At 65.8% G+C, this 22,528-nt stretch overlaps 3 protein-coding genes across 3 annotated transcripts; 2 read left to right on the forward strand and 1 right to left on the reverse strand.

Annotated features, from left to right (window-relative positions):
* Positions 1 to 3,272: 3,272 nt before the first annotated feature.
* On the reverse strand, positions 3,273 to 5,295 carry EMIHUDRAFT_52486 (hypothetical protein; the record flags this gene model as incomplete). Its single annotated transcript, XM_005763310.1, has 6 exons — positions 3,273 to 3,365; positions 3,674 to 3,736; positions 3,810 to 3,866; positions 4,200 to 4,394; positions 4,621 to 4,662; positions 4,732 to 5,295. Coding segments are annotated over 6 exons (1,014 nt in total), but the record flags the coding sequence as incomplete, so codon positions are not given.
* Positions 5,296 to 8,721: 3,426 nt separating this feature from the next.
* On the forward strand, positions 8,722 to 10,018 carry EMIHUDRAFT_358041 (hypothetical protein; the record flags this gene model as incomplete). Its single annotated transcript, XM_005763311.1, has 4 exons — positions 8,722 to 8,825; positions 8,851 to 8,929; positions 8,951 to 9,836; positions 9,910 to 10,018. Coding segments are annotated over 4 exons (1,143 nt in total), but the record flags the coding sequence as incomplete, so codon positions are not given.
* A 7,160-nt stretch (positions 10,019 to 17,178) lies between these two features.
* On the forward strand, positions 17,179 to 18,100 carry EMIHUDRAFT_358042 (hypothetical protein). The gene is made up of 2 exons (XM_005763312.1): positions 17,179 to 17,855; positions 17,949 to 18,100. The coding sequence occupies exons 1-2, from the start codon at positions 17,709 to 17,711 to the stop codon at positions 17,961 to 17,963; spliced, it is 162 nt and encodes a 53-aa protein (XP_005763369.1). The 5' UTR covers positions 17,179 to 17,708; the 3' UTR covers positions 17,964 to 18,100.
* The last annotated feature ends 4,428 nt before the right edge of the window (positions 18,101 to 22,528 follow it).

Genomic DNA, 22,528 nt, shown 5'->3' on the forward strand with positions numbered 1-22,528 from the left:
AGAGAAAACGAGATATACCGAAAAGCATCTTGCCGTCCGGCTCGTCGTTTGCCTCCTGCTCCAGAGAGAGATTTTTATTAACCAACAAGAAATCACGACTCTCACAGTGATTTGGGCTCGGCAGCGTGTTAGCTCTCAGCCGAAGCAGTGCGCGTCGACCCTCGGAGGTGCTCACCTTCCGGATCTGAGCAATGAGGCTCGGCCGTTCGCCCGGCGGTGTATCGACCATCAGCGACATCGTGCCCTCTCGATCTGTTTCTGTACCGTCTTCTTCTTCTTATGGGCAAGGGGATCGTCGCTGCGGCTTGCGTTCTCGCCGGCATCACTCAGCCACGAGAAGCATATAGCTGACCACTTCTCCTCAGCGTTCCAGCCGCCCTTGCGCTTCTGAGACAGCAGGGGAGCGGCTCGACGGAAGAGGTCAAAAACAAATAGAGGTCGAGCTCGGAATCCGGAGTGACAGCCGTGCCCATCACGGCGAGCGAGCAGGAGCAGCATTGGCCTGCCCGTCGCAAGTTTGGTGGCCACACTTTTCTGAGGACCCCTGCTTGGGAGGTTAGGTTAGGTAGGAAGGTGAAGAAGCGTTGATTGACACAAAATAAAAGAAAGGCGCGAAAAACAGCCGAGAGGATCTTCTTGCCTGTGCTTCTCAACTGGAATCTTTGGGAAAGACAAAATAAAAGAAAAACGTGAAGAAAAACAAGCCGCCATCATCCTGACCACTCTCTCTGCATGCACGTAGGTAGGTAGGTAGAAAGGTGAAGAACAGCCAGGCTCGGACTGGACACCAACGCGGTATGGGTGGACGCTGGACAGATGATGACGACACGCACGAGCGACACACAGACACAATGCACGGTTACCGCATCCATACGTGAAAAAAAAAGCCAAGAGAGGGGCGGGAGAAGCCAAATCGACTTCGCCCTAACGCATCTTGCTGTTGCTTCTCACTTGGAATGATACCGCCGAGTGCCGTCGTGGTGCTGCTCTTCCTTTCCCCTTCTGCCGCGCTCTACCCGCCAGCGCGGGCACCGTCCTCCACCGCCCAGCTCCCTGCAGGGTCAAAAACAAACCAGCCCTTCTCCCTCACCACCGAGGCCAGCGCGGTCTGCATCACCGAGCGGTGCCGAAAGGGGAGCAGACTGGCGGTCTCCCTCTCCGACTTTCTCAAGACGCAGTCCCCTTCATCGCTCGCAAAGGGCCTGCAGAAGCTCAACCCGTCCATCCAGGCGGCCGCCGGGGAGGAAAAGGAAGTGCTGCTGGTCGAGTTCGAGCCGTGCATTTTCCTGGGACCGCGGGCGTTGAACCTGTGGGCCAAGCCCAAGATGGTTCTCTGGCTGCGGCGAAAGGGGTCCTCCCTCGTCTGCGAGGGGCACGTGCTCGGCGCGGCGGCGGCGGACAACCACCCCGTGCTCGTGTCGGCGCTGGACATGAAGGCGAGGCTCACCGCTTCAGAGGCGCCTCCGACCAGAACCTCAAAAGCAGCCGCGGACACGCCTCTAGCACTGTAGCACCTCTCCACACTTGCTCCAGGCGCCTCTCCACCACCTCGAGGGCGACTCGGTCCCCTGCCTGCAGCTCCTCTCCTCGCTCCACATCGAGGCCGACTTCACCGGCGCGTCGGGCTGGCGGCGCTGGCTGCCGCACTCGCTGCTGCTCAAGCTCGCTTCGCGCCGGCTCGCCGTCGAGTTCCGGGCTCTGCAGCAGCAGGTCGCCTCGTGCCTGGTCGCCGAGTACCAGGCGGCGCGACGCCACAGCAGTCCCGCTCCACAGCCCACCTTTTCTTTCCGACGAGGCACACCCGTGTGTGTCTCTCGTATTTAGGCGGCGCAACAGGCGGCGCTCGCGACGGCGCAGTGAGGCGCCCCTCCCGCGCGCCTCTGCCGCCTCTGCCGCCTCCCTCGCCTGGCGCTTGGGAGAGCCCCTCGAGACCCCCCCCCCACCACCACCACCACTTTCTTCCCACCCTCTGTTGCGCCGTCGGCCCTCGTTCATGTGGGCACGTGCCCTAGTCCCCCCCCGTACCGCGTGTGTGTATCTTCTTGTCTTGTTGTGGTGCCCGCGTAGTGGATGGGCCTACACCCTCCTGTCTTCCGACATGTGTCGCTGTCTCCGCATGATTCTGCCCGACGCGTCGGTGTCTTCGCAGAGATCTACGCTGCCCCACTACCCACTTTTCGTAGGACGATTGCCGCGGCTCTCGCAAGAAGGCGGCTGTGGCTCCACTCCGCTGGTCCTTTCGGCCGTCACGCCTCGTACCAGAAATCCGCGGTCCGCGCCCCGGACCATCAGGCATCAGCATCACCGAGACGCTGAGTCCTGAGACAGACACAGCTAACAGGACAGTCGACCACGAGGACACACTCAAGGGCGAAGGGGCGGGGTAAATGGTAACAACCCGCCATCGGCTGGCTCACCTCTTCTTCTTTTGCTTGCGCCGCGCCTGCTGGTCAATCATGCGCTGCAGCTCCGGCTCGGCGGACGCATCCTCCGCCTCTCCCTCGGCTGACCGCTTGCCCTTGCCGCCGCCCTTGCCCTTGCCGCGGCTGTCGCCGGCGCGCATCTCCATGGCGGCGTGGCGCTGCGCCTCGGACACTCGCTCGAGGAGCAGCAGCACCTGAGGCGAGGTCGGGAGAGGTGAGCCGCTGCACGTCGCTGAGACAGGAGCCCCGCGGCATTCGAGAGTGCAAGGCCCGCTGCGTGTGGGAGAGCGGTGTGTGGCCGTGATGGTGTGGTGGCGGCGGCGGCGGTGTTGCCTGGGGGCAGTGGACTGTGTGTGTTTGTGTCTGTGTCCGTGTCCGCGCCAGGTCATGCAGCGCCTTGTCTCGGGCCAGCTCGGTCCCATCTTCCATTTCCAATTCTCCTCTCGACTCCTCTCGGCTCCTCTCGGCTCCTCTCGGCTCCTCTCGGCTCCTCTCGCCTACCCTCGGGTGCTCTCTCGGGTACTCTCGGGTGCTCTCGGCTCTTCTCGGCGGAGTCCGCGCCTCGTCCTGCGGCGCGTCAAACTCTCCCAGCCTCTGGCCAATCATCTGCTCGATGCGCTGGTAGAGCTCGACGTCGTACTGCGTGACGATGGTGATGGCGCGGCCGGCGCGCCTAATCTCGGGTCATCTCGGGTCATCTCGGGTCATCTCCACCGTTGAGGGTGAGTAGCGCATCTTGGATGATCTCGGGGAGATCTCGGCGCGATCTCGGCGCGATCTCGGGGAGATCTCGGCGCGATCTCGGGGAGATCTCGGGGAGATCTCGGCGCGATCTCGGGGAGATCTCGGGGAGATCTCGGCGCGATCTCGCCCTGCGCGCGCGGTGCGGCCCACGCGGTGGATGTAGTCCTTGGAGTTTGCGGGCAGGTCGTAGTTGAGGACCTAGTTGACCGTCACTACATGTGTCCCGCCCCCTCTTGTCTAGGAAGTGTCTACGAAGTGTCTATAGGAAGACGGTGTCCCGCCTCCTCTCAGAGCTGCGGACCAGGTCGACCGACGGGATGCCGAGGAGGTGTCTAGGAGGTGTCGAGGAGGGTGTCGAGGAGGTGTCCAGGAGGTGTCTTGGAGGGTGTCTGGGAGGTGTCTTGGGAGGGTGTCTGGGAGGTGTCTTGGGAGGGTGTCGAGGAGGTGTCTAGGAGGGTGTCTAGGAGGTGTCGAGAGGGTGTCTAGGAGGGTGTCTAGCTGCGGACCAGGTCGACCGACGGGATGTCGAGTCCGCGCGCGGCGACGTCAGTCGCGATGAGGATAGAGCGCTCTCCCGCCTGGGGGGGGGAGAGAGAGGGGCGCTGTGTCATGGAGAGGCGGCCGAGGCGGCGAGGTTGACACCGAGCGCCCGCCCGCCTTGAACTTGTTGAGAGCGGCGAGCCGCTTGGGCTGCGGCAGCTGCGGCCGGGCGGGCGGGGGCGGGGCGTCACAGCAACGTGTTGGCTCTATGCGGCGTGAACTCGCTCGTGCACAGCTGGAGGCGGCACAAGCTAGCCTCCTTCCTCGCAAGAAGCGTCTCGGAGGTCTCGCAGGTGTCTCGGAGGTGTCTCGGAGGTGTCTCGGAGGTGTCTCGGAGGTGTCTCGGAGGTGTCTCGGAGGTGTCTCGCGGGTGTCTCGGAGGTGTCTCGGAGGTGTCTCGGAGGTGTCTAGGAAGTGTCTCGGAGGTGTCTCGGAGGTGTCTCGGAAGTGTCTCGGAGGTGTCTCGTCCCGCGCCTGGCCGTGCAGCGGCACGGCGCCGAAGCCAAGCGCGCGCAGGGCGAGGGCGAGGCGCTGCGCGTTGGCGCAGGTGGACACGAACACGATCGCCGTGTTGCCCGCCAGCTCGTTCAGGACGAAGGCGAGGTAGACGTCCTTGAGCTTTGACGGCACGAAGAGGTACTGCTGGAGCAGCGTGCGCACCGTCTTGTACTTTGACGAAACCTCCACCTGAGGACACGGAGGGGTGGGGAGAGATGGGGGGGGGTGACGACATCTCTACCTGAGGACACAGAGACTGCGGCTGTAGCGCGGTAGGAGTAGCGCCGTGTGCGCGTGTCGCCTCGGGCGCCGGTTCGGAGGGCGGGGACCAGAGGGCGGGGACTAGCCTTCTGCATAGGCCTCGAGATCTGGGGCGATCTGGGGGGGTGTGGGGAGGTAGGGATCTGCCTCCCACCTTGACCGGGTTCGTCAGCGAGGCGCGCTGCAACTTCTTGACCTGTTCACAGCTAGAGGTATGAAGAGACGCCGTTCACACCCTTCGGGTTCGTCAGCGCTGCGGCTTGACCTTTGAGGTCATCGTCGCGGAGAAGAGGAGGGTGTTCCGCTCGCGCGGGATGGCGTGGACGATCGTGTCCAGCTCCTTCTCAAAGTCCATCGCCAGCAGCTTGTCCGCCTCGTCCAGCACCAGGTACCGCACACCCTTCACCGAGAAGCCGCGCGTGTTTTGCAGGTGGTCGACCAGCCGGCCGGGCGTGCCGACGACGAGGTGCGGCCGCTTGGCGAGCAGGATCGCCTGCTGCACCATGTCGACCCCGCCCACCACCACCGCAACCTTGACGCCGATCATCGAGCCGAGCGCCTCGAGCTGCTCTCCGATCTGCAGCGCCAGCTCACGCGTCGGCGAGATGATGAGGCCAAAGAGCGGCTGGGGCGCGTCGAGCAGCCGGTTGAGCACGGGCAGGCCAAAGGCGGCCGTCTTCCCCGAACCCGTCTCCGCGAGGCCAATGACGTCGCGGCCGGCGAGCGCCCACGGGATCGCCTCGCACTGGATGGCGGTCGGCGCCTTGAAGTTCATCTTTTGGCAAGCGTCGCAGAGCGGGTCCGCCAGGCCGAGCTCCTTGAAGGTCTTGGGGGCCGCCGCGGCAATTTGGCTGCCAGATTCGCCCTCGCTGTCGGACATGAACTCTGGTGGCCAGGGCGATTGGTTGGGCACGCAGTCGTATAGGGTTCGACTATTTTCGGAGTGTGGTATGGTTCGGCGAGCGAGTCTGTTGTTTGTTGTGCCCTTGTTTGTTCCCTTGGCACCTGGGAGTGCTGGGGGGGGCGACAGGGAGAATGTGGCCCTGAGTTATGTGTACGCCAACTCAGGGTGTGTGGCAGCCAGCTGGCTGTAGAGGTGGAGCAACGAGCTGCTCTAGCCTCACATGTCACTTCCTGTCGTCTGTTGTTTGAGTTGTGCCCTTGTTTGTGCCCTTGGCACCGTGGAGTGCTGGGGGGGGCGACAGGGAGGATGTGGCCCTGAGTTATGTGTACGCCGACTCAGGGTGTGTGGCAGCCCGCAGCTGGCTGTGTGTCTTGTGAGCCTGTTTTGTGTCTGTGTGTCGCTCGTGCGTGTCGTCATCATCTGTCCAGCGTCCACCCATACCGCGTTGGTGTCCAGTCCGAGCCTGGCTGTTCTTCACCTTTCTACCTACCTACCTACTGGCTGTGTGTCTTGTGAGCCTGTTTGTGCCTGTGTGTCGCTCGTGCGTGTCGTCATCATCTGTCGCTCTCGCGTCCACCCATACCGCGTTGGTGTCCAGTCCGAGCCTGACTGTTGTTCATCTTGCTACATACATACATACGAGCGAGCGAGCGAGGGAGTGCAGACGCGGCACAAACGGGGCGCAAACGCCGGCTCCGCCGCCGCGGCTGCGCTGGCTGCGGAAGCGGCAGCGTGCAGCCGCCATCCTCTGCCTCGGGCCGGACAGCACACCGGGCACACTTGCTTGCACCGCGCAACAACAGCCTCGCCGGTCAGGCGCACGGTGTTGTCAAGTCGGGCAGCGTGATGATCTCGCTCATGCACTCGTCGAAGTGCATCAGCAGCCGGTCGTGCTCGCTATTGGTCGGCCAATGGGCGACGGTGGTGGCGGGGAACCAGTCCGTGCTCCCATCCTCGTCCTCCCACACGGCTTCGACGCGCTGCCCGACCAGCTTCTCCACGCCATCCTTAGGTGCGATGAGAGCCTCGCCACCGCCACCCGCCGCGGCTGCTGCGGTGCTGCGGGGGCGGCGGCGGGTCGCGGCACGTCGGGAGCCGCGGCGCGGGCACGCACCACCCAGGGCGGCGAGTAGTACGGGCTAGTTCGAGCGCAGCGGCACGTCGATCGTCTCGCCGCTCGCGCCGCAGCTTCAGCTCCTCGCGCAAAAGCTCTGCAGTCAGCTTGCTGGGGTCGGTGGTGCCGGCGGTGCGCTGCGGGGGGGGGGGGGGGGATTACCCACATACCCGGTTTAGACCCAGTTTATCGTAAACAGGATAATCTGGTTCGTGTTTAGCAGTGGTCTAAACTGGTCTAAACTGGTTCGCTTGGTAGCAAGGCTTGGAACCCTCCTTTACAACACGGGGAGGCACGTAGTAAAAGAAAGAAAGAAAGAAAACAGACAAACCCAAACGAGGGATGGGGGAGGAGGACAGGGTCCACACCTGCAACAAACTCTCTCTCACCTGCACGAGCAGGATTTTGGAAGGACGATCAGGGCTCAGGCGCACAGGTGGGACAACCCAATCTCTCTCAGGTGGGGCTCTCCTGCTCCTGACAAGGGGCGCGACAGGCTCGCAGCGCGGTGCACGGTGGAATCCCAACTCCTGGCGGTCTCATCTCAGTCTAGCAGAAAAGAAAGAAATAAAACGGACAACCCAAGGGAGGGATGGGAGGACGGCAGTCTAGCGACCTTCCTCCGGCGGTGATTTTTTTCTTTTCGCTTAGGCGGCTCCGGTGGTGTGCCGGTGATAGTACTAGCACGCGCCAGTTCGCACCTGTGTCGAGCCTGTGTGCTAAAGAAAGAAAGAAAGAAAACACACAACCCAAGGGAGGGATGGGAGAACGGCACGCCGCCACCACACAGGGATTTTAAGGAGAGGAGTGTGATGCGCTAGCCGTCCAGGCGGTGAGGCAGAGTTCTGTTTTTTTAATTCTTTTTAAAAATTCGTCTTGTGCTTTCGCCTGCGGAAACGACCAGCTCCCCCATTCATGTCCCCGCCCGCCGGTCTCATAAGAGAACCCCGGAAGCTCCGTTGCCACCTTCCATGAGGGGGCCACTGTGCAGCTCTTCGCTATGGGTCCGCTATGCCAGCCCCCAAGGCTACGGCGCCGGACTGGGTGAGCTCCCCCCCCCCCCCCCCGTCTCCCCCCGCGCCCCCTCCGTACCGGCCTTACACACGTAGCATTCACAACGCCTTGCCCGCGGCCAGTTCCGCCTCGCCTCACCACTGACCGCCCTGCGGCCCCTGCGCAGGCCCTTTCTTCGACCTCGCTCACAGCGACGCGTCGGGTGTGGGCTGCTCCCTTGCCCCGCCACCCTTTCGCCGCGCACGGATCGCTCGCCTGCTCGCCGCCGCAGCCGCGTGCGTGTCCCCGCGCCGCCACGCTTGCCCCCTGTCCTGACGCGCACCCCGCGCAGACGGCGCTCCGGGACAGACGGAGCAGCGACCGTGCGCGGTCGCTGCCAGCGGTCGCTGCTCCGCCCCTCCGTCGCGCGCGCCGCGCGCGCGCTGTGCCGCCGCTGCCGCCGCCGCCGCCGCCGCCGATCCGTCCTTCCCTCAGTATGTCTCATGAGGGTATGTGGTGCGTGTGCGCGCAGCGTGTGCACGGCGGGAGTCCCCACCCCCTGCCCTCAGTCGCGCGTGCGCCGCGCGCCGCCGCCCCCGCCCCAGCCCGCCCCCGCTCTCCCCTTCCGGTGTGTCTCGTGTCTGCTGTCTCGTGAGAGCAGAGAGGATATGTGATATAAGAAGCGCACCCAGCGTTACTACACCGCGCACCGGGCCTTGCACTTTCCAAACGAGGGATGGGGGAGGAGGACAGGGCCCCCACCTGCACGAGCAGGCTTTCAACGTCCAAGTAACAATGAAGATCATGCACCCCTGAGCACCATCAGAGCTTCGTAGTGTACGTAGTCCGCTGGCGTCGCTGCCCGGGGATTGCTGGACGGTGCCATACCGAGCGCATCCGCTGCCGCCATGTGTGTACCGCACGGCAAGCAACTACGGTTACAGGTGGGTGGTGTTGGCACTCCACCTTGGTACTCAGTGTGTCACCCATTCACAGGGCCATCCACCTGGCTATCAGGTGAGCCGCAAACTGACTTTTTTTCCAGACTTTACCCAGACTTTACCCACAGACCGTACACAGCCACAGGTGTTCCAACGCTCGATGCGCGCCTGCTTCGCGAAGTCGCTGCCCTGCCTCCACCGCCGCGACGTCCCGACGTTCGCCGAAACCGCCGCGCCGCCGACGCAGCCGGCGGCCGCCCTCCCCTCCGCCGCCGAACTCGGCGTGAGCGAGGAGAAACTGGAGCTGTGGCGGAAGCTCGGCGGCGGCGACCTGGAGCGTGTCCTCGCGAGCGGCGCCGCCGCCCTCCTCGACGCGCAGTGGATCATCAAGCATGCCAAGGCGCGGACCGGGCGGTTGTGGCGGCGGCGGCGGGCGGGCGGCGTCCTCACCCACCGCCAGGCGCTTCCCAAAGAGGCCTTCCTCTCTTTCGCCGACCTCGTCGAGGCGACCAACTACTGCCACCCTCCCTACCTTCCCGTCGCCGCGCTCTCGTACCCGTGGCTGACCAAGGACCACCCCGACCCGCGCGGAGCCAACCTCGCCCGCGTCGCAAGGGCGCTCAAAGCCCTCACCGGCGGCATCATGCGGCTCGGCGTCTTTTGGGACTTCGGCTCGCTGCACCAGCACCCCGACCCCCCCAACGGCGTCCTGCGCACCGAGGCGCAGAACGCGCTCTTCAAGCAGGGGCTGGGCTGCCTCGGCACGCTCTACTCCCACCCGCACACATACGTGCTGCGGCTGACCTCCTTCCCGGACGGCCACAAGGCGGAGGATCAGGCCGAGGGCACCAACGTGGCCAAGTACTTTGACCGCGGCTGGTGCGCCACCGAGAACGCCTGGGCGAGCCTGACCAAGTCCGGCTACCTCTCGCTCGACCTCGGCAAGATGCGCGCCGGCAAGGAGTACAACTGGGACAGCCTCACCGACGACTGCACCCAGGACGGCGGCCGGCGCCCTCCGCTGCTGCCGTCTGCGTTCGCGGCGGAGCTGGAGTCGAAGAGCTTCACCAACGGCAAGGACGACAAGCCGCTGGTGAAGCAGCTGTACGAGGACGCCTTCGAGGAGCAGTTTGGCAAGGCGACCGTGCTGAACTACGAAGGCCTCGACTGGGGCGGCGCGGAGGCGGCGCAGCTGGCGGAGGTCCTCGCGAGCGGGGCAGCGCCGCGGCTCGAGTTGCTCTATCTCAGCGGCAACCAGATTGGCGACGAGGGCTGCAAGGCGCTGGCCGCCGCCCTCAAGGAGGGGGCAGCGCCGCGGCTCGAGACGCTCTGGCTCCGCGGCAACAAGATTGGCGACGAGGGCTGGAAGGCGCTGGCCGCCGCCCTCAAGGAGGGCGCCGCCCCGAGCTTGAAGGCGCGAGACGCCCCCCTCGCCACTCGCCCCTCCCCCGCCCAATGCTCATCGCGCCTCCCCACGCGTGCAGGTGCTCGGCGTGGACAACCCGAGGCAGCCTGAGCTGGTGGCCGTGTGCGAGGAGCGCGGCATCGAGCTGCGCCGCTTCTGAGCCTCTCCAGCCCCGGCCGGGCGGCAAGGGCGCGGGGCCCGGCGGGACCGCCGCGCGAGCACGGCAGAGAGCAACAGACCCTGCGGTTGCGGAGCACGACGCACAGCGACGGTGCGGGCAAGGGAGGGATGGGAGAACGGCACGCCGCCACCACACAGGGATTTTAAGGAGAGGAGTGTGATGCGCTAGCCGTCCAGGCTGTGAGGTCTACTTCCTTCGTTTTAATTCTTTTTGTGGCTTTCCGTACGACGCCCTCCTCCGCCTCCGCTCCCGCCTCCCCCTCCTCCTGCCACGGCCACGGCGTCCACAGCCCCTCCCTCGACGAGTGCCGCTGCACCGCGGGCTGGACTGGCCGCTGGTGCGAAGTCCGTGCGCCGCGGCCGTGCAACGTGGCCCGCTCGCGAAGCCTGTGCGCTGGCAACTGCGACGAGGACCGCGGCCACTGTTACTGCGCCGGGCTGGGCTCGGCGTTCCAGCGCCCGCTTCCTGATCGCTGCACACCGTCAGTCCACACGCGATCGCGGCTGCCCGACGGCCGACCGGCGCTGCCGGTGCGGCGGCCGGATGGCGCGTGGACCGGGTTCGACGAGCCGGGCGGCGACCGCTGGCGCCGCGAGTGGGCCAAGCCGTGGCCGCTCGTGTACGACTCGCGGCCGGGCGACCCACCCCTCCCCGCCGAGGCGCGCGCCGGCCGCTGGGCTCCCTTCCTCTCGGACGGCGTGCGCGGGTACTGCTCGGCGGAGCTCAACGCGACCTCCGTCTTCGAGGCGGCGGCGGGCGCGAAGCGAGGCGGCGGGCGGCGGCGGCGGAAGTGGATGCTCACGTCGGCCGACGCGGCGGGCGGGCCCGCCCTGCGCTGCGACGAGGGCGCTCACGGCCCCGCGTGCCCCGAGGGCCGGCGCGGCCCGTTTTGCGAGGTGCCAAAGCCTGCCTTCTGCCTGCGCGACTGCCGCGGCCGAGGGCGCTGCGACGCTGGCTTCTGCTGGTGTGAGCCAGGATGGTTTGGTATCGACTGCTCCCTCTCGCTGCAGCCGCCGTCGCCGCACGAGCAGCCGCACGAGCAGCAGCAGCCGCCGCCGCCGCCGCCGCCGCCGCCGCCGCTTCCGCTTCGCTCCGAGGCTGCATCGTCGGCAAGGCCACTGCCTCGTCTGGCGCCGCTGCGGCAGGAAGAGCAGGGCATGCCGTCTGCGGCGGCGGGGTCGCCGCTGCGGGTCTACGTGTACGAGATGCCGTCCGAGTTCACGACGGCGCTGCTGCAGTACCGGGGGGTGCACTCCGCGCCGCACCGCGAGACCAACGTCTACGGCGCCTCGCAGCTGGTGCAGGGCTCCCTCTATGCGATGGAGACTGCGCTGCACGAGTGGCTGCTCGACTCGCGGCTCCGCACGGCCGACACAGCGCAGGCGCACCTCCCTCCACCTCCCCGCACCTCCCCATACCTCCCCACACCTCCCCACACCTCCCCACACCTCCTCTCCCCACACCTCCCCACACCAAGCGCAGGCGCACCTCTTCTTCGTCCCTGTGTATGTCTCCTCCCTCTACCTCTGGCCAATACACGGAGCATCGACGGCGCCGCTCTACGGAGGGCGCCGCCACCGCGGAGCCACCCGCGTCCAGCAGGCGACGCTGATGCTGCGCGCCGCCGCGGAGTACGTGCGGAGCGCGCTGCCGTTTTGGAACGCGAGCGGCGGCGCGGACCACGTCTGGATGCTGCTGCATGACGAGGCTGAGGTGCGGACATGTCGCGGACATGTCGTGGACATGTCCCTGCAGGTCTGGATGCTGCTGCATGACGAGGCGCCGTGCTTCGCTCCTCGCGAGCTGCGCCCCTCGCTCCTCCTCACCCACTACGGCTACGACGCGCGGCGGGGCCGTCTCTCGTGGAAGCAGCCGGACGACCGTCCTCACGTTGATCCTCATGCGCCAATCATCGATCAGGCGGCCTCTCTCGTGGAGCAGCTACGCCGACGACGACTGGCTGCGCTCGCCCGCCTTCTACGAGGAGCACGTCGGCCCGCTCGCCGGCCCGCGGGAGGGAAAACGGGAGGGCCGGCCAGCCGGCGGGCGGCCGAGAGGCGGCGCCGCGTGCTTCGAGCGCGGCAAAGACTTGGTGCTGCCTCCGTGGAAGCCGCCCTCCTTCTGGCGCGCGCCGCTCTCCGACCTTGGTCTCGCCGCGCCGGGCCGGCGCCGCGGCACCTACCTCTTCTTTGCGGGCGAGCTGGGCGCCAAGCGGCTGCCCGGGTACTCGCACGACTTGCGCCAGCGGGCGGAGGCGCTGTTCTGCGACCCGCGCGAGCCGCGGCCGCGGCGCGATTGCCTCGAGCACGCGGCCGGCTGCCGGTCCGACCTCGCCCCAAACTGCTCGCTCTGGCGGCCGGGCGTGCGGGTCGTGCCGCACGTGCGCAGAGGCGGGCACCGCGCTCTCCGACTCCATCCCCGCGCCCCTGCTCACGCAAGCATCGGGTCACACACAGGGCTGCACACGCAGGCGGGTACGGCGCCGCGCTCTCCGACTCGACCTACTGCCTCGCCCTGCCGGGCGATGGCTGGTCGTCGCGTGTGCTGGACGCGGTGGCGCACGCCGCGCGTCCGCGCCGTGGTGTGAGCAGCGTCTCTTCACACCTCTAGCTGTGAACAGGTGGTGCACGGCTGCGTGCCCGTCATAGTGCAGGACGAGAGCGCCATGTTCTTCGAGGGCGCCTTCTCGCTCGCCGGCGCGCCCGAGCTCGAGTACTCCTCCTTTTCCCTCCGGCTGCCAGAGGCGGAGCTGCCCCGCGTGCTGGAGGCGCTCGACGCCGTCACCGCGCCGCGGCTGCGCGCGATGCAAGCGGCGGCGCTGCGCGTGCGCGACTACTTTGTGTACAAGGACGTCTACGCGCCGTACCGCTACGAGCGCAAGGCGCTGCTCGCCACCGGCCGGCCGCGCCAAGACGGCTTCCTCCTGCTCGCCCTCGCGCTCGAGGCGCGCGCGCGGCAGCTCGGCAAGCTGCCGCCGCAGACGGAGGAGGGGAGGCGGCGCAACCGCGCGCTGCTCGAGCTTGATGGCGGCGCTTAGGCGAGTGGCAGTCGCCGGTGCGGGAATACTGAGGGGAAGAGTTCGCCGGCCGAGCCTCCACCGGCTCCGGAAAAGGTCTCGAGTGATTCTGAGATCAGGTCAGTTCTTTTCTCCCCGTTGCAGGCGTAGCTCCGCTCTCCTCGCGCAGCGTATTTTGGCCCCTCCAGTTTATCGAGCTCTCCTCGTGTAAGAGCAAAAGGACCATTCTCTTCGACGAGATCGAGAGAGAGAGAGAAGGTACCTAGCACACCAACCTACGAGGTGTGGTGTGTGGAGGGGGTGCGAGCGTTGTCCGTTGACCAGGGGGTTGTGCGCCGGGCCCTCCTGCTCGGCTCCAGCCGGTAGACAAGTGTCTTGTCATCAACAGAGTAGAAGAATCTGACCTCGGGGCCGATGTGACCAAGCGCTGGTAGCGTGGTTTTACCTCACACCCATGTGGTCTCACAGTGTGCCGGCAGTCGCCGAGCAGTGTCGCTCACACAAGCCGCAGCACAAGTGACTGAGGGCCAGTGAGGGCGAGCCCATCGCTGTCACAGCTGTGGCAGCCGCACAGTAGGCTGTGTCAACTGTGCAGAGTGTGTGAGCAGCAGAGGAGCTGCTCTCCAGGCTTCTGTAGTTCTGTTGCAAAGAGCTGCATGCCACCGAAGGCGCTGTCGAGGGGTTCGCCGAGCGCGGCGCAGGTTGAGGGACACCGTCACCGACGAGCGCGTTGGAGTTTTCACTCCGGACAAAGACAGTGGCACGCAGCGCGGTGCGTGCCACTGTCTTAGCGGCGAGGCGCGCGACCGTCTGTGGCGAAGTGGGTCGCGTCTCCCGATTTCCGTCAACCCAGCATCCACACCCTTTACCGTAGCTCCTACCTACCTCCTATCGGCCCTCTCAATTTGCCGCCGTGGCGTAGCTCGAGAAGAAAAGACTTGGCCTGATATAAAAGACTTGAACGCAGAATCGACCTATGCGGGGCTAAAAAAAGAAACTCCCTGTCCGATCGACTGCACGTGACTGCACTCACTCTTTATACATACACAAATCTTTTGGTGTTGCGTCTTGCGTCTCGACTCTCGTTCTCCCGCAGCACCGCTCTTGTCTCTTTTATAAATATAATGGTAAAGCGTAAACCCGCCATGAAGATGAACCGCACACACAAATCCCCAATCCCCCTCGTCAAATTTCCAGTCGAACGCTACCCGAACCTGGTTTGTGGACCTCCCGCACCTTACCCTTACAGGCCACCATAAGGGACCCCGTTGTCCGTTTGACATCAGACTTTTTTTGAGTTGGAGATAATAATTAAAGGATTGCACTGTCCCAAAGAACTGATTCATTCATTTCACCCTCACATAGTAACAATACCTCAAAGTTGAAAACCTCCAAAATAGGCCGTCAGGACTCTGTCAGGACTCCGTCAGGACTCTGTCAGGACTCTGTCAGGACTCTGTCAGGACTCCGCCAGGACTCCGCCAGGACAACCACTGCCCCCCCGCTGTGAACAGAGCCCTTAGCTAGAGAGTAGGGAGGGGTGTACAGTCGAGTTACTCCCGAGGGCAGGGACGGCCCTCCACTGAGGGAAAGGGCGCAACGGGGACGGTATGCTCACAACCCAGCCACGCAGCTCTTTGCTCGCGTACAGCCAACGAGTTTGCTGGTCCACAGGCAGGCCAGGCCGTGAGCGTGGGCCGGTCGGGCCTGATCCTGCGGTGAGCACTGGAGGGCTATGCGGCTCGCTCCGTCAGCCGACTTGCGCCGTCGAGCGGTCGAGCGCTTCGGGTTGGACCCGCGGGAGGGTCCCTGCGCGGCTGACATGGCCAGCCAAGCCGTGTGCGCTGCCGTGGGCGCTGTCGTGGGTGCTGCCGTGGGTGCTGCCGTGGGCGCTGCTGTGGGCGCTGCCGTGGGCGCTGCCTCGGTCAGCAGTCGGTCAGCAGTCGGTCAGCAGTCGGTCCGCTGCTCGGCGCTGGCCTGCAGGCCGCCGGTGGCAAATCGGGGGGGCGCGGGCCATGGACGTCGTGGCCGAGCTTTGCTGCCTTCTTGCACGTTGCCGGCTGTAACGTTGCCTGCACCATGGCCGCGCCTCTCTTGCTTGTGCGCTTTCATGGTCGAGCCGAGTGGCGCGAGAGTGAGCGTGATTTCTTTTGTCTGTAAGGACTCTAAGTTTCTGTCTGGACTCTCAAGTTTCTGTCAGGACTCTCAAGTTTGCTTGTCAGGACTCTCAAGTTTGCGTCAGGACTGCCCCATCAGGACGATTCCGCAGAGGGCGCGCACGGTCGAAAGGGGGGCTGGGCGTCTATCATTCACTGCTGGGGGGGAGGGGAAGGAGGGTTGCAGTGAAGGAAGGTGGAGGTCTCGTCGGAGGCACTTGTGAGCACTGTGAAGACCGTGCGCCGTCAGGACCCCGCCAGGACTCTGTCAGGACTCTGTCAGGACTCTGTCAGGACTCTGTCAGGACTCTGTCAGGACTGTCAGGACAGGTGCGGGAGGTCCACAAACCAGGTTCCCGGTCTCCTTCCTCCGGGACCCCGCCCTCCACCCCGTTGACCGCGGCGCGGTGGCAGCATGCCTTGGCGTGGCGCTCCGCCTTCTGCACCTCTCCGGCGCCGCCTTCTTGGCGCGTGCGGCGACGCGTGCGCCACGTGAGCCCGCAGCCCTGCTCGCTACTACGACGTAGTCGCCCATGCACCTCAGAACTCAGGCGCCCGCCCGCCCGGCCGGAGCAGCCCCCATGCGTCGGCCGTCGCCGCAAAGCCGCTCGATTTGGCCGCTCCCCCTCCCCCCCCCCCTCCTCCTGCTCCTCCGTCCTCGACTGCAGTCTCGGAACTCGGAGTCTTGCAGACTGCAGTATCTGCACTCCCATTTACATACATAAAATCATAAACCACTCTAATTTCCTTATAGCTTAGGCCGACGGCGGCGGCGGCGACTAGATCGCATGCGTCGCGCTGTGCATTGATGTGTGTCCGATTGTCGTTAGGCTGCGCGGACGTCAGTATGAGCATCCATGATGCTCGCTGGCACGCACTCAATCAATCACATCCATTTACAGCGCGCGCCACATCATCACACTCTGCGCCGTCGTTTCAGGCCGGCGGCGGCTTCGGCCCCTTGTACTTGGCGGGGTACTCTCCCTCGGCGGCGAACTCAGCCTGGGCCTTCGTGACGAGCGGCTTGCCGAGCACCAGGAATTTGAGCACGAACTGGATGATGCACGCCGGCACCCGGTTGTCAAAGCAGCCGACGCACTTGATCGTGCACGTGTCCTTGCCGCCGGGCCCGTCCACGATGATCAGGCTGCCCGTCACGCCGCGGAAGAGCGGCACCTTCGTCGTGATCACCCGCCACGTCCAGATATACGGCCGGCCCGGGTCGATGGTGACGATCTCGTCGTTGACGTTGAACGCGAAGATTCTAGTATCATCCTTCGCCAGCGGCCACGGCGAGCCAGTGCGGCCCTCGGCGAGGAGCTGCATGCCGCCGCCGTCTTCCACGCTCCGCGTGAGCACGTCCCAGAGCACGTGCTTGGGCGCGTTGCAATCGAGCTGCCAGGAAACGTTCGGCACCGACGGAATGTTACCCGCAAAGGTGTACTTGCCGGCGTCCGCGTCGGAGAGTGGGAGGATGGGCACTTCCGCATGTCGGTCGGTTCATGACTCGTGGCGCTGTTCACGCTTCACAGGTTGTGATAAGCGGAGCAGCTGGGTAGATACAGCTAACCCTTTGTGTTCACACCTACAAGAGCAGGTGTGAACCGATTTCGGCCTTAGAGGTCGGTATGCCAATAGCGTGCTAGCCAAGTAGTACGCAGTTGGGTTCCGAGGGTGTCCCATCACAAGTTCGGCTGCCGACAGACAAGATTGTCCCTTAGTCGACAGCACCCGCCTTTGGACGGTGCTCTGACTAGCTTTGATAATACATATTTTGTCTTTTTGGTTCGCATGGCTAGAGGTTGGCCTCCCACCGTTGTGAACATAGTCTGGCCCGAAGGAGCCGCTCGTCTCTTGTCCGGGCAAACGCGCGCCCGATCGCCCCATTAAGCACGTGTGAGGGGTATCCGAGCGCGACTTTTTGCGAGGTACGGTATGGTACCCGGTCAGGACACATCGCGCTCACACACATGAACACACATTTGTTTGGTGTTGCTGAAAATCTCTCTATCACACATTAACACCAAAAGGGAAATGCGGCCTAATGCGGCTCGGCGGCGCCTACCGTCGTGGGGGGGGCACACACCGTCGTGACAGGCACAGGGCCACGCGGGAGACCGACGAGGTGGTCTCTCTCAAAGGATGCCCATGCCGTGGCCCCCACTCAGCATTAGCTCCTCAATCATCTCCAGCGGCCACCCGAGCGGCGCATCGGCGTCATCCTCCCTAGCATCCTCCGTCCTCTGGCCTGAAGTGGCGCTGCCTTCGCCGTCGCTTCGGAGCGTCGGAGCCGTCCAAGAGGCCGGCGCAACGCTGCTCGCGTGCGACAGCGGGACTTCGTAGACGGCTGGCGGGGTCAGCGACCCCAGTGCCGGCATGACGTCGGCATCGCTCCTGCGGGCGGGCTCACACGTTGGTGCTGTCCCCGAGGTTGCAGTTCGGCCCTCGAGCTTCGATGGTGACGCCGCAGCGCTCGCGTGCGACAGCGGAACTTCGTAGACGGCTGGCCGGGGCAGCGACCCCAGTGCCGGCATGAGCGACTCGATTTCGTGGAGCCCACCGCCCGAGATCAATAGCATGGACCGGGCCGGCTGCAGCGGTGTCGGTGTCGGTGGCGAGGGCGACGGCTGCATGTGCGCCACGGTGCTGCGGAGACTGGCCGCTGCGTCGGACACCATGCGTCGGCCTCGCCTTGGCTCCGCTCCGGCAGGGTCTTGGAGTCCTGCAGGGTCGGCTGCGAGGCAGACATGCCCTCGGTTTGGGCATCCGCAGCGTCGGCAGAGGTAGCTAGAGGAGGGAGACAGCGCGGTCTTCTCGATGCCCTTGCCGATACGGAACCAGCGGGACCTTGACGATGACCCTGACCTGCCCGGCAGCTGCTGCGCCACGTCCTTCCAGCGATGCCCAATCGCCTCGACCGTCGCAAAGAGAAGTTCATCTTCGGCGGCGGTCCACGGCAAGCCATCTCGTACGGCAGGCCGTCTTGGCAGGCACGGCGAGTCGCCGCTCGACGTCGAGTCGACGCTGCTGCGGTTCTGAAGTCGGGGTATCGGCGCGGCGGCGGTCCACGGCAAGCCATCTCGCACAGCAGGCCGTCTTGGCAAGCACGGCGAGTCGCCGCTCGACGTTGAGTCGACGCTGCTGCGATTCTGAAGTCGGGGTACCGACGTAGCGTCGAGCGATTCCTCTGGGGCGAAATATGGTCTGGGCAAGCTGCTGGAAGAGCGGCTGCCGCCCAAGGTCATCGAGGTGAGGTGCCGTGTGGCAGGGGCGGAGGACCTAAGGTATGAGGGCGCAGCGTGTCTTCGTGCTCGACGTGCTCGTTTTTTTTGTTCTCCGGCTGCTTTCGCCACTCAGTGTGTGTGTGTGTGTGTGTGTGTGTGTGTGTGTGTGTGTGCTCTGCCAGCCATGGCCGTGACTCCGCTGTCGGTGTGTCGCGGGGGACGTTATTGGCCCTCTGCCAAGCAAGGCGCCGGGCGGTGTCCGCCGGCGCCGCCGTTGAGCAGTGAGCCTGTGGGGGTAGGTAGGGCGCGGGTCGGCAGTCCCCACGAGTTGAGCCGCCGTGCCGGGGTCCGCGCCCTTCCCGGATGGTGAAGGCTTGCGCGCGGTAGCGTGCCTGTGTGCTCCAGGATGCGAGGGGCTCCACTCCGTTTTGCCCGCCGAGGGGCGGTGGCCCATCAGCCGACTGAGTCAGGAGCCGACACCCGGCCCTCACACGACACCCGTGCGGCGTTCAGAGAGTTCACACACAATGGGACCGCCCGTCCTCCTCAATTCGATCGGGACCCCCGGGGGTCGTTACATGCGCCTCGTCACACCGGTGCGAGCTCCATTCGCGGCTCCAATCGCCCCAAGTCACCCCGAGTCGCCTGTCCAAAAACCCTCCCCCGTGACACGGTGGAAACGCCCATTGTGGGCTGAAGCGGCTTTCGCCGGGGAGCGTAACGATCGCGGCGCGCCGCGACCGTCTTCTCTCGCCGCCACGTTACCCCCCCACCCCTTTGGGCCGCGAGAGTACCATACCAATACCCCGGAAAAAGTTGGAACCCAGTCCCGTGCCGAAAGGAAGAAAACATGCGTAAAGAGGCACATGCACATGCTAAAACAATGCTAAAAAAAGCACTTTTGGTGCTTGGTGGTCCTGAGAAGGGGGGGTGGACGCACGCCAGCGGCACGAGGCTCGAGGGCTTCAGCCACACAGCGCTTTCACGAGCTCGATCATGGGAACGCGACCCACACAAAGTACCAAAGTAGGCATACCCCCCGGCGCAGTGTCCCCCGCTATGTGTCGCCGTTTATCGGGGCACGCTATTGTGACGGCGGAGTTGACGCCTCCGACGGTCGTAGCGGCGCGGCTGAGGGCGGCGGTGGAGGCGCCCGATAGCGCGGTGAGGATGGTCTCATGGGTCTAGCAAACCATAGACGACACCAAGAGAACGCGAGGTAAAACCCGACGGCTATGGATGGTAAAAGGCGGCGGTAAAACCCATCCACACGGGTTTCGGTGGGTTGGATGGGAGGTAGAATGTCTACCTACCGCACCCCCCCCAATGTCGCTGGGCGGGATCGGCCCGCAGAGGCGGCATTGATCAGTTCCCCCCATGCACCGCGCGAGCTCGCGCGTTGGAGGCGTGGTCGACGCTGCGCTTGAGCTTCTCCTTGGAGACCCATTTCGTCAAGAAATCGGCGGGCATGAGGTCGTCGGTGATCTTGACGACGCGGCACTCGCCGTCGGCCATGCGGCGCTGCAGCGTGTGGTAGCGGCGCAGGAAGTGGCGCGAGCGCGAGGCGGATTTGGCGTTGTTGGCGACGAGGACGTTTGCCTTGTTGTCCGAGAGGATGACGGTCGGTCCGGTCGGCGGGGCGCCGAGGGCGACGAGGACCTCGCGGGCGTATGCGACGAGCTCGCCCGCTTTGGCGCTGGCGATGGCCTCGCTCTCGTGTGAGGAGTCGACGACGAGGCCGATCTTCTTGACGCTGTGCATGACGGCAGCGCCAAAGCAGGTGAGCAGCATGCCATAGAGGTCGAGGTCGCCGTTCCAGGTGGCGTCGGCGGCGGCGACGAGCTCGGTGGGCGCGTGCGAGTCGAGCCCGGCGATGTGCGCGCTCATGCGTCCCTGCAACTCGGCCTCCGCGTCTAGCCCGCCGTACGTGATGCCGTCGTGCTTGCGGTCGTAGGCGGTGCAGAGCGCGGCGCGCGCTACCTCGTAGGCCTCGGGCGGCGGCGCCGACATGACGCACGAGAGGCGGCCGGTGGGCAGTGGCGGCAGCTGCTGCGGTGGCGGCCGCAGCACTGGTGGCGGCGGCCGCATGGCAGGCGCTGAGCCTGCGGGTGGATTGGCGTGTTGGGCTGGCGCTGGACCGCGATCAGAGCTGATACCATGTGACGGCGGAGTTGACGCCTCCGACGGTCGTAGCGGCGCGGCTGAGGGCGGCGGTGGAGGCGCCCGATAGCGCGGTGAGGATGGTCTCATGGGTCTAGCAAACCATAGACGACACCAAGAGAACGCGAGGTAAAACCCGACGGCTATGGATGGTAAAAGGCGGCGGTAAAACCCATCCACACGGGTTTCGGTGGGTTGGATGGGAGGTAGAATGTCTACCTACCGCAGCTATCCTGTGCAGTCAGGGCAAGTGGGGGCGGGGCGGAGTGCCCAGCGCAGGAGCGTGCGGCTGCGCCCACCTGGCGGGATCTCTCTACCCAGTCCGGGGGTGCGTCGCGGGACCCTTCACCCCGCTGTCGGAAGAGGCGTGCGTGGAGCACGTCCGGGTGTTGGAAGTAAAGATATATCACTTTTACAGATTTGTTTGCGCTTCGGAATCGCTCTACCGTACCTCTCTCCCCACCGGGTAGACCGCTCACGCCGCACCGGCCAGCGCCGGTTCGAGCCGGTCGGCGCTGACCTCAACAGAGATGGCCGCGTCGCTCTGGACGGTGAGCTGCGCGGCTCGCAGCCCGGCGCGCAACGCGGCGCGCACGGTGTCCGTGTCGGCGAGGTCGAGCGTCGGCGCTCGCAGCAGCCCCCAGGCGGCGCCGGCGACGAAGCTGTCTCCCGCGCCGCGCGTGCTCTTGACAGTGGCGGCGAGCGCGGGGAGCTCCTCGAAGCAGACCTCGGCGTCCAGCCCAGAGCTGCGGCGGGCGGCGCGCGCCCACAGCAGCCCCTTCGCCCCTCGCGTGACCAGGACATGACGCACCCCGGCGCGCAGCAGCGCCGCCGCCGCACCTCGCACCTCGCCCTCGCCCTCGCCCCCGCCCTCGCCCTCGCCCCCGCCACGCCTGGTGCCGCCGCCCGGCCCGCCGCCCGCCGCCCGCAAGGCGTCGGCCATGGCGAGCACCTCGGCCTCGTTGGGCGAAACGAAGGCAACGCGCTCGAGTGGCCTCGCCCCCGGGGGCGCGGCGGCCGCCAGCGCAGCGCACGCGGCGGCCGCCTTGTCCACGGAGACGGGCTCGAGCCAGAGAGGAGGGCCGCCTACAGGAAGGGTCCAGGAAGGGTCCAGGAAAGGTCCAGGAAAGGGCTCGAGCCAACAAGGCGGGCCGCCGCTCAGCGAGGCGAGGCAGCGCAGCGCGTCGGGGGAGAGGTTCGCGTCGACGACGCACAGCTTTGCGCGGCGCAGCCCCGCCGCGTGAGAGAGGAGGTAGCCTGCAGGAAGGGTCCAGGAAAGGGTCCAGGAAAGGTCCAGGAAAGGTCTAGGAATGGGCCGCGTGGGAGAGGAGGCAGCCGGTGTCGATGTGCGCGTGCAGCGCCATGTCGGCCACCGCCATCACCATGTCCCCCTCGCCAGAGTGGGTGGCGGCGTACACGGCGGTGCGGCCGCCGCGGACGGAGCGCACGCGAGACATGTCGAGCCCGCCGCAGCCCGCGGCGAGGCGGAGGGCGAAGGCGTCATCTCCGAGCGCAGAGAGGAAGAGAGGAGCCGCGCCGAGCCGCGCCAGCCCCTCCGCCACCTGCCCACACACCCGCACGGCGTGAAGAGACGGCCGTCCGGCATGCCGCGCCGGAGCCGCACACGCCCTCGCACGTTTCGGCCGACGCCGCCCGGCGACACGTCGAGTCTCCCGCCCACGGAGGTGCCCGGCTGCAGGCGCGTCCCCGGCGCAGGCGATGCGACCAAGTCGGCGACTGTGCCTCCAACCACCGCAACGGAAGCCGCCTCCTCCGCCGCTTCCGCCCCCGCCGCGTTCGCCCCCTCCGCTTCCGCCCCCGCCCCCGCCGCTTCCGCCCCCGCCCCCGCCGCTCCCGCCCCCGCCCCTGACCGCGCTCCAGTGGCACCTCCGCCGCCACCTCCGCCGCCAGCCGAGCGCTGCAGCGAGGCGAGCTGCACTGCGATCGCCGCGCCTGCCGCGCATGTAT

Source organism: Emiliania huxleyi (genome assembly GCF_000372725.1).
Source record: "Emiliania huxleyi CCMP1516 unplaced genomic scaffold EMIHUscaffold_64, whole genome shotgun sequence".
NCBI classification, from domain to species: Eukaryota; Haptophyta; order Isochrysidales; family Noelaerhabdaceae; genus Emiliania; species Emiliania huxleyi.

Coding starts and splice junctions, on each gene's coding strand:
- EMIHUDRAFT_358042 (XM_005763312.1), top strand. CDS start 17,709: ATGAGCGACTCGATTTCGTGGAGCCCACCGCCCGAGATCAATAGCATG.